Source organism: Littorina saxatilis, linkage group LG9 (assembly GCF_037325665.1).
Source record: "Littorina saxatilis isolate snail1 linkage group LG9, US_GU_Lsax_2.0, whole genome shotgun sequence".
In the NCBI taxonomy this organism is placed as follows: domain Eukaryota; kingdom Metazoa; phylum Mollusca; class Gastropoda; order Littorinimorpha; family Littorinidae; genus Littorina; species Littorina saxatilis.
The window spans coordinates 10527685-10536719 of NC_090253.1; the positions used below are offsets into that span (position 1 = coordinate 10527685).

A 9035-nucleotide genomic window follows, 5' to 3' on the forward strand; every position below is an offset into this window, starting at 1 on the left:
CCTTGGTGCACATCATGACGTCATTCTGGGGTTACGTCACAGAGGGCTGTTTCCTGCTCGTGCTGTCACTATGGTGGATGATTAACACATTTGCTGACATTGTCAAAGTAAGATTGGATTTCATTGTTTTTCTATTATAGTCGTCGCATTGTTGCCGTTTGAAATAACTTCGTGCGAGTGTCTATCTTTCACTATGTGTGTCATTGTTCCTTGCACAAACTAGCGTCTGTTTTCTGCCGCATATTTCCTTGGCAGTTTTTCTGTCCGTCTGTCTGTCTGTCTGTCTGTCTTTCTGTCAGCTTCTCTCTCTTTGCGTGGCCACTCGTATATACCTCAGAGCATTGTAATTTTGTGTCTGTCTGCGTGCCTGTCTGTCTGTCTGTCTGTCTGTCTATTCTGTCTGTCTATTCTGTCTGTCTGTCTATTCTGTCTGTCTGTCTATTCTGTCTGTCGGTCTGTCTATTCTGTCTGTCTGTCTATTCTGCCTGTCTGTCTATTCTGTCCGACTGTCTATTCTGCCTGTCTGTCTATTCTATCTGTCTATTCTGTCTGTCTGACTGACTGCGTCGTCTGTGTCTGTCTCTTTTTATCCCCCCCCCCCCCCTCTACATCCCTTTGTTCGTCTTCCTCTCCCTCCCCTCTGATTTTCTTTTCGCCTTAAGGTCAGTTTGGTCAGCGTAGCCATCAGGCTTTACTTGCCTATGATTGTTCGCGGTCAAAGAAGAACGTAGTGGCACCTGTTTATTAGGGACTCTCAAGGGTATGATGGAGAAGGAGAGAAAGCCAACGGACAAACACAGATAGGCCGGTGTGACGTTTTCATCTTTCGCCGTGTTGATATTTCGCTTCTTGGCCTCGTTGATCTAGTATAAACTATACACTGAACAAAAAAACATCCTTCGATAGTACTGATGAGCGACCTTGTGTACCTTACATTCATGGGGCCAAATTTGTCCAACCAATTTGTTTTATTTAACTTAGAAATTTGATTCATCCTAAAATGCTTTCCTTCTTACTCAAGGGACGTAACCACTCAATGCACGTTTTCGAAGAATTCGATTTTGGGGGTGAAATCTATTAAATTTTACCACCAATTTTCTTCACATGCAAGAAACTGACATGCTTTTCGTCCATAAATAATTTCACTTCTTAATTTAAAATTATTTTACCAGGAAACAACATTTCAGTCTTATGATAGAATATTGATGTATGAATTGAAGAAATGTATAAGAACACAAGAATGTATGAATGACAAAGAACAAATGTTTATTTTTGAATGTTTTATGTATGTTTTATTACGGACACAAAAGCTCAGCAATGCAATTTCTCTTTTAGAGATTAATAAAGTTATTGTATTACTAGAATGAATACCCGCTTCGCCGGGTAGCCGGCTTCGCCGGGAAGAAGTACTTAGAGCCGTACGCCGGCTTCGCCGGGTCCGAACAATGGACCCGCCAAGCTTAGGTCCCTCCCAGATTCGTGGAACGGGAACAGCACGAAAATGATTCAGTGGCCATAATGCCATTCCTGACCATATCGAGTAACATCCTTGTCGACGAATGTAACCGTGTTAATCACCTGTGGAGGCGAACTCCACTCAAACAGGACTGAGCAAGTTATGGCTTCTCAAAGGAAGGCCAGTACATAAAATTACACAAAAGCCGCCAGACCACATCACAAACAGAACTGAACAATGCACAGGTGTTGCTCACATAGAGACACACACACAAACACACACACACACAAAAACACAGAGAAGCCGTATCTATAGCCTCGGAGAGATAGATGACAGTGTATTTTTCGCGTGGCTATAAATGGATTCGACCTTTGCACTTTTACAGTGAGGATAATTTACGGGTCCAATTTACGTTCTGTACACTGCGTTGACCTTCTAAAAATAGTAACAGTAACAGAACGCCGGGAATATCCGAAGACGCTCAGCGCAGTGGACAGCGCAGTGACATTCTAAAAATAGTAGTAACTTACAACTGAACGGGAAAGCCACACGAAGGAAGGGAGATAAACGCCAAACACTGGAGAAGATAAGGAAGAGTTACTTATAATGGTGAAATGAACACAAAAACCCAAATCAGTTCAGCGCTGCGCGCTGAGAGCACGTGTTGAAATATCTCATCGATGATATTGTGTCCGGGGTGTAGCTGAATACGGTGTCCAAATTTGAAAAAGATCCACCGAGAACTTTGGCGTTGTGATGTGGTGTAGCGGCTATGGTGTGTCGGTATGGGGGCCCGGGTAGCTGAGGTGGAACCAAAATAGCTGAGGTGGAACCAAAATCGGTTCAGCGCTGCGCGCTGAGAGCACGTGTTGAAATATCTCATCGATGAGGTTGTGTCCGGGGTCTCTCTGAATAAGCCCACCAAATTTGAAGCAGATCCATCGAGAACTTTGGCCGTGCATCGCGCACAGACAGACACACAGACACACAGACACACAGACACACAGACACTAGTCGTATATATATATAGATATTGTATTGTGTATTGTATTGAGTATATGTCGAGGGGGAAATATGTACACAGGCGAAAGATGAAATCGTGAGACCGGCCATTCAGCCAGACGACAGGTACTATTCCTCTTTCTTCTTGTCTGTCTTTTTCTCTGTAATTTCTCTGTCTCCTTGTTTGATCTTTTTTTTTGTCTTTTTTTCTGTCTTTTTCACTGCCATTTCTCTGTTTCCTTGTTTGTCTTTTTCTCTGCCATTTATCTGTATTCTTGTCTGTTTTCTTTACTGTCTTCGCATACACCAGTCCAACACTAACATGATTTCAATGTTTTTGCCTGTCTTTCAGTGTAAGCATGCTACGCGTACATTCAGACCAAAGATGACGTACCCTTGGCCAGGCACCAACTTCCCTGTGGAGATCATGTACAAGATCTTCGTCTCTACTTTTGGTAAGTAGGAAAGCGTGGGTTATAATGAGCGTGTGAGGGAGGGGGTGTGTGAGAGAGAGAGAGAGAGAGAGAGAGAGAGAGAGAGAGAGAGAGAGAGAGAGAGAGAGAGAGAGAGAGAGAGAGAGAGAGGGATTTTCTTTCTTTCTCTATTCATTCTTCTTTCTTTCTCTATTCATTCTGACTTATTGGTTAATTTCTCAATTGATTTGTTAAATTTCTTCTAATTAATGTCTGTGTTCATTGGCTTTTACACCTGCAGCTAGATAAGGTCTAGCCTGCATGGACGTTGTTTTTCCCTGCAATTCTAAGCAGTCATACTTCGTTTTCGAGGGGGCGGGAGTCGTGTTGATTTTACTCTGTTGCTGAGAGGAGCAAGTCAGTATCTAGGTTGTTTCTACAGATTGTAGAAATCTACTGCATAACGGTGGAGTCGGCCATAACCGACTAGAACTTGTCCAAGTACGCACAGTGATGTTTTCTTATCCGTTTGAACAATGGAAGACGTATTTGAAGACAGGAGAGGAGAATCTGAATTTTTACACAGGCAAAACGTTGGTCCAAATTGGTACATGTAGGCAAAAGTTTGAAATTTCTTATGTTTCCTTCACTAGGATTTTTCGGACAGCTGGCCTACGGAGGAGGAAAGTTTTACGACGAAGAAGGCGACTTTAAAAGCATGACGGAACTGATGTACATGACCATATATGGTATGTTCATGCTGCACTCTGTCCTTGACCTTTCACTCTGGCTGCGCGCGCCGCTCGTCAAGGGAAGCAACTACGCGTCGGCTGCCACTGGCTTCTTCTGGTACGCGTTCGCTCTGCACAGCAGGTTAGTTTGGTATTGGTTTGTGTTACATTTTTGATGTCAAAACCTGATTATTAACATCTATTATATATTAGCCCTCTTGGTGCTGTCCTTGTTCAAAGTGCTTTTAATTTTAAACTCTGTTCTGAGTAAACACTACAATCGTACCACTATTTAACAATGTCTGATTGAATAGCGTGTTCAAATAACTGAACCAGCAACAATGTCCTTGTTGTTAATGTGCTTGATTCCAAATGCTCTCTGTCAACTACGAGAAGAACCTTCAATAACATCATTAAAATGAACGAATGATTGATTCATAAAGTAACTGATTGATTGGTCCGTTGATAAATCTTGTAATTGATTGGTCTTGAAAATTGTTTGGCTTTTTAATTGATTGATCTTTCAATTGATTGATCTTTTAACTGACAGACTGACTGACTTATTGATCAATGAGTCCATCAGCCGAGTGACTGACTGCTTGATTTACTGATCACTCTTTCTTCTCCTCACCATGCAGGACTGACGACCTGGAAGGAGTGCAGATGATGGTTCGAACCTTTCCAGTCTTCATCCTGCTCATCACCAGCGCCTGTTTCGTTCTGGAGCCGCTGTGGTCCCGCGGGTTCATGTGTTGCGTGGTTCGAGCCTTCTGTGTGCAGACGTATGCCACGTGGTGCTTCCAGTCTGCTCACGTCTTGCACGGGGCCAGCGCTTTCCCCGGTCAGTTGACAGTCTGCTATTATGAGTGTGTGTGTGTGTATGTGTGTGTGTGTGTGTGTGTGTGTGCGGATGGGGGAGGGGGGAGCTCTGTGTTGGTGTGGGCTAATAGTTCGCGCTGGCAGGGCGTGAAGGGGTGTGTTTGATTGCCACTAGCTCTCTCTCTCTCTCTCTCTCTCTCTCTCTCTCTCTCTCTCTCTCTCTCTCTCTCTCTCTCTCTCTCTCTCTCTCTCTCTCTCTCTCTCTCTCTCTCTCTCTCTCTCTCTCTCTCTCTCTCTCTCTCTCTCTCTCTGTGTCATGGACCCATGTAGGCCCTACATACATGTTTGATGATTGTGGGTAGATATAAATTTTTTAGGCATCAAAGAGTATGGGTATAGCGCATGCACTTGCTAACATTTTGCATGGCTGTTTTCAGGTTCAGAACCAAACCCTAGTTGGGATCCAAAGGACCACAGGAACATCGCTTATACCGCCGCCTTCTTCGGTCTTCACTTGTGTATCAACCTGGTTCTTGTCACCGCAACCTACACGGCCACCGCTCTCTTCCTGCGCATGCGCCATGGCATCAAGGTCGACAACGAAGATGACATTACTTCCGGTTACGGTTATAAGACATTATCCTATTCTGATGACGTCAAGGAATCTGAACACGAATCCAAAGTCAAGCTGCTAAGTTCATATGCTTCTACGTGACGCGCTAGTGCGACCAAGTGTTTTAGTTTATTGAACCAAAGAGACTGGCGTGTGAACTGAAGGTTAATTTGCTTTCTATCATTTTTCTGCAAGATTTATTTGGATTGTGATTCATAATTCTACCATATGCCATAGCACATTGTACATAAAACATGACCGTTTTTAAACGACTTCTTAAAGTTGTATAAAAAAAAAAGAATTAAAAAAAAGGTAAGTTTATGGACAGGTTAATCATAGACACAGCGACCCATTCACAAACCGGCACGGTTGGCCTAGTGGTAAGGCGTCCGCCCCGTGATCGGGAGGTCGTGGGTTCGAACCCCGGCCGGGTCATACCTAAGACTTTAAAATTGGCAATCTAGTGGCTGCTCCGCCTGGCGTCTGGCATTATGGGGTTAGTGCTAGGACTGTTTGGTCCGGTGTCAGAATAATGTGACTGGGTGAGACATGAAGCCTGTGCTGCGACTTCTGTCTTGTGTGTGGCGCACGTTATATGTCAATGCAGCACCGCCCTGATATGGCCCTTCGTGGTCGGCTGGGCGTTAAGTAAACAAACAAACAAACAAACCCATTCACAAGGGTCTCGACTTTGTGATCTTAACAAAGGACGAACAAGATAAAGACCTGACAAATAAAAATGAAGGGGATCACTTAGAACTCTCTGATGATAACTATGCGTTTTTACTGTCTGCAAAAGTACTCGTTTATTTATTGTATGAAAGCCATTGTTGACTGTCTGCTTAAATGATGAATCAAAGATGTTCCTTACAACTTTAGTCCGCTGTTCCATACAGGCCTTTATGTCATCCATCTGTTGATATGTATTTCTGTCTGGTTTTAGTTTAATGTAATGTTTGGACTATCTCACTGGGCTTGATTTTGCGCGCGCGGGCGCGTATGTGTGTGTTTGTGTGTGTATGTGTGTGTGTGTGTGTGTGTGAGTGTATATGTGTGTGTGTGTGTATGTGTGTGTGTGTATGTGTGTGTGTGTGTGTGTGTGTGTGTGTATGTGTGTGTGTGTGCGTGTGTGTGTGTGTGTTTGAACATCAAAATAGCCTATTTTTGCCGAAGACGTTATTTGAACATTTCTGATTGAACATGAACATAACGAAAAACAAGAACAACAAGAAAAACACAAACAACAACAATACCAACAACAACTACAACAACAACAACAACAACAACATCATTTCAAGATCCACGATTTTCTCTCAAATGCACTGAACAAAACAGCAGTGACAACACCGAGAACAAATACATTCATTGAAGTAATCAGTCGACAATATTTGGCACAGTGATAGTTTATTCAAACAGATTTGATTCATAAACTTCAGGCATGCAAGCAAAAAACAAAGCAACACAAAGCAAGCCGCATTGTGGTTGTTGCTAAAATGACTGAAAACGGGTCATGAAGACCAGAACAACAGAAGATCTATGCGAAGTAAAACACAAAACAAGTCGCGTAAGGCGAAAATACAATATTTAGTCAAGTAGCTGTCGAACTCACAGAATGAAACTGAACGCAATGCCATTTTACTCGTAGCATCGTCAGGCCACCGCTCATGGCAAAGGCAGTGAAATTGACAAGAAGAGCGGGGTAGTAGTTGCGCTAAGAAGGATAGCACGCTTTTCTGTACCTCTCTTTGTTTTAACTTTCTGAGCGTGTTTTTAATCCAAACATATCATATCTATATGTTTTTGGAATGAGGAACCGACAAGGAATAAGATGAAAGTATTTTTAAATTGATTTGGACAATTTAATTTTGATAATAATTTTTATATATTTAATTTTCAGAGCTTGTTTTTAATCCGAATATAACATATTTATATGTTTTTGGAATCAGCAAATGATGGAGAATAAGATAAACGTAAATTTGGATCGTTTTATAAATTTTTATTTTTTTTTTACAATTTTCCGATTTTTAATGACCAAAGTCATAAATTAATTTTTAAGCCACCAAGCTGAAATGCAATACCGAACCCCGGGCTTCGTCGAAGATTACTTGACCAAAATTTGAACCAATTTGGTTGAAAAATGAGGGCGTGACAGTGCCGCCTCAACTTTCACGAAAAGCCGGATATGACGTCATCAAAGACATTTATCAAAAAAATGAAAAAAACGTTCGGGGATTTCATACCCAGGAACTCTCATGTCAAATTTCATAAAGATCGGTCCAGTAGTTTAGTCTGAATCGCTCTACACACACACACAGACACACACACACACACACACACACACACACACATACACCACGACCCTCGTCTCGATTCCCCCCTCTACGTTAAAATATTTAGTCAAAACTTGACTAAATATAATGAATCAAAGCCAATTCCATCAAAAACATGGGCATATTTCTTCAATAAATGTCAACTCAAATCAAATAAATCATTTGCGTACTCGTGCGTACATGTAAATGAGCCAACCTTTCTGCAAATGTCTGTCTGTCTGTTCGTCTATTGGACTGGTCCACATCGTTTTCTTCGTATGACATCGAAGGAGACAAAACACGATGGAAAATGTTGTGCAGGCGACGGACACACAATATGTAACGTAACAGACACAAATACAAGATACAAAGTACTCAAAAGTAAATGAGACAAGTCGCGTAAGGCGAAAATACAATATTTAGTCAAGTAGCTGTCGAACTCACAGAATGAAACTGAACGCAATGCCATTTTACTCGTAGCATCGTCAGGCCACCGCTCATGGCAAAGGCAGTGAAATTGACAAGAAGAGCGGGGTAGTAGTTGCGCTAAGAAGGATAGCACGCTTTTCTGTACCTCTCTTTGTTTTAACTTTCTGAGCGTGTTTTGAATCCAAACATATCATATCTATATGTTTTTGGAATCAGGAACCGACAAGGAATAAGATAAAAGTGTTTTTAAATTGATTTGGACAATTTAATTTTGATAATAATTTTTATATATTTAATTTTCAGAGCTTGTTTTTAATCCGAATATAACATATTTATATGTTTTTGGAATCAGCAAATGATGGAGAATAAGATAAACGTAAATTTGGATCGTTTTATAAATTTTTATTTTTTTTTACAATTTTCCGATTTTTAATGACCAAAGTCATAAATTAATTTTTAAGCCACCAAGCTGAAATGCAATACCGAACCCCGGGCTTCGTCGAAGATTACTTGACCAAAATTTGAACCAATTTGGTTGAAAAATGAGGGCGTGACAGTGCCGCCTCAACTTTCACGAAAAGCCGGATATGACGTCATCAAAGACATTTATCAAAAAAATGAAAAAAACGTTCGGGGATTTCATACCCAGGAACTCTCATGTCAAATTTCATAAAGATCGGTCCAGTAGTTTAGTCTGAATCGCTCTACACACACACACAGACACACACACACACACACACACACACACACATACACCACGACCCTCGTCTCGATTCCCCCCTCTACGTTAAAATATTTAGTCAAAACTTGACTAAATATAAAAACGATAAATACCCGAAAACACACACAATTGTATCATGTCTGTAAGAAATATAACAAGTCGCGTAAGGCGAAATTACTACATTTAGTCAAGCTGTGGAACTCACAGAATGAAACTGAACGTAGTCCGCCGCTAGTGCAAAAGGCAGTGAAAGTGACGAGCCTGTTTGGCGCGGTAGCGGTTGCGCTGTGCTTCATAGCACGCTTTACTGTACCTCTCTTCGTTTTAACTTTCTGAGCGTGTTTTTAATCCAAACATATCATATCTATATGTTTTTGGAATCAGGAACCGACAAGGAATAAGATGAAATAGTTTTTAAAACGATTTCGAAAATTTAATTTTAATCATAATTTTTATATTTTTAATTTTCAGGGCTTGTCTTTAATCCAAATATAACATATGTATATGTTTTTGGATCGTTTAATAAAAAAATTAATTTTAAT

At 41.1% G+C, this 9035-nt stretch overlaps 1 protein-coding gene across 2 annotated transcripts in view; it reads left to right on the top strand.

Moving 5' to 3' along the window:
* Window positions 1-5704, top strand: part of LOC138975251 (uncharacterized) — a 6618-nt gene extending 914 nt beyond the window's left edge. Inside the window, exons 2-6 of one of the 2 annotated variants that reach the window (XM_070347906.1) lie at window positions 1-107; window positions 2811-2913; window positions 3525-3744; window positions 4241-4443; window positions 4859-5704. The exon at window positions 1-107 is cut by the window's left edge and continues 28 nt beyond it. In XM_070347906.1, the coding sequence (XP_070204007.1) occupies window positions 15-107; window positions 2811-2913; window positions 3525-3744; window positions 4241-4443; window positions 4859-5136 (897 nt within the window). In that variant the 5' untranslated portion in view covers window positions 1-14 and the 3' untranslated portion in view covers window positions 5137-5704. Of the gene's footprint in view, window positions 108-2530; window positions 2585-2810; window positions 2914-3524; window positions 3745-4240; window positions 4444-4858 lie in introns of those variants that run through there. The other variant, XM_070347907.1, reaches the window with a different exon arrangement.
* Window positions 5705-9035: the final 3331 nt, after the last annotated feature.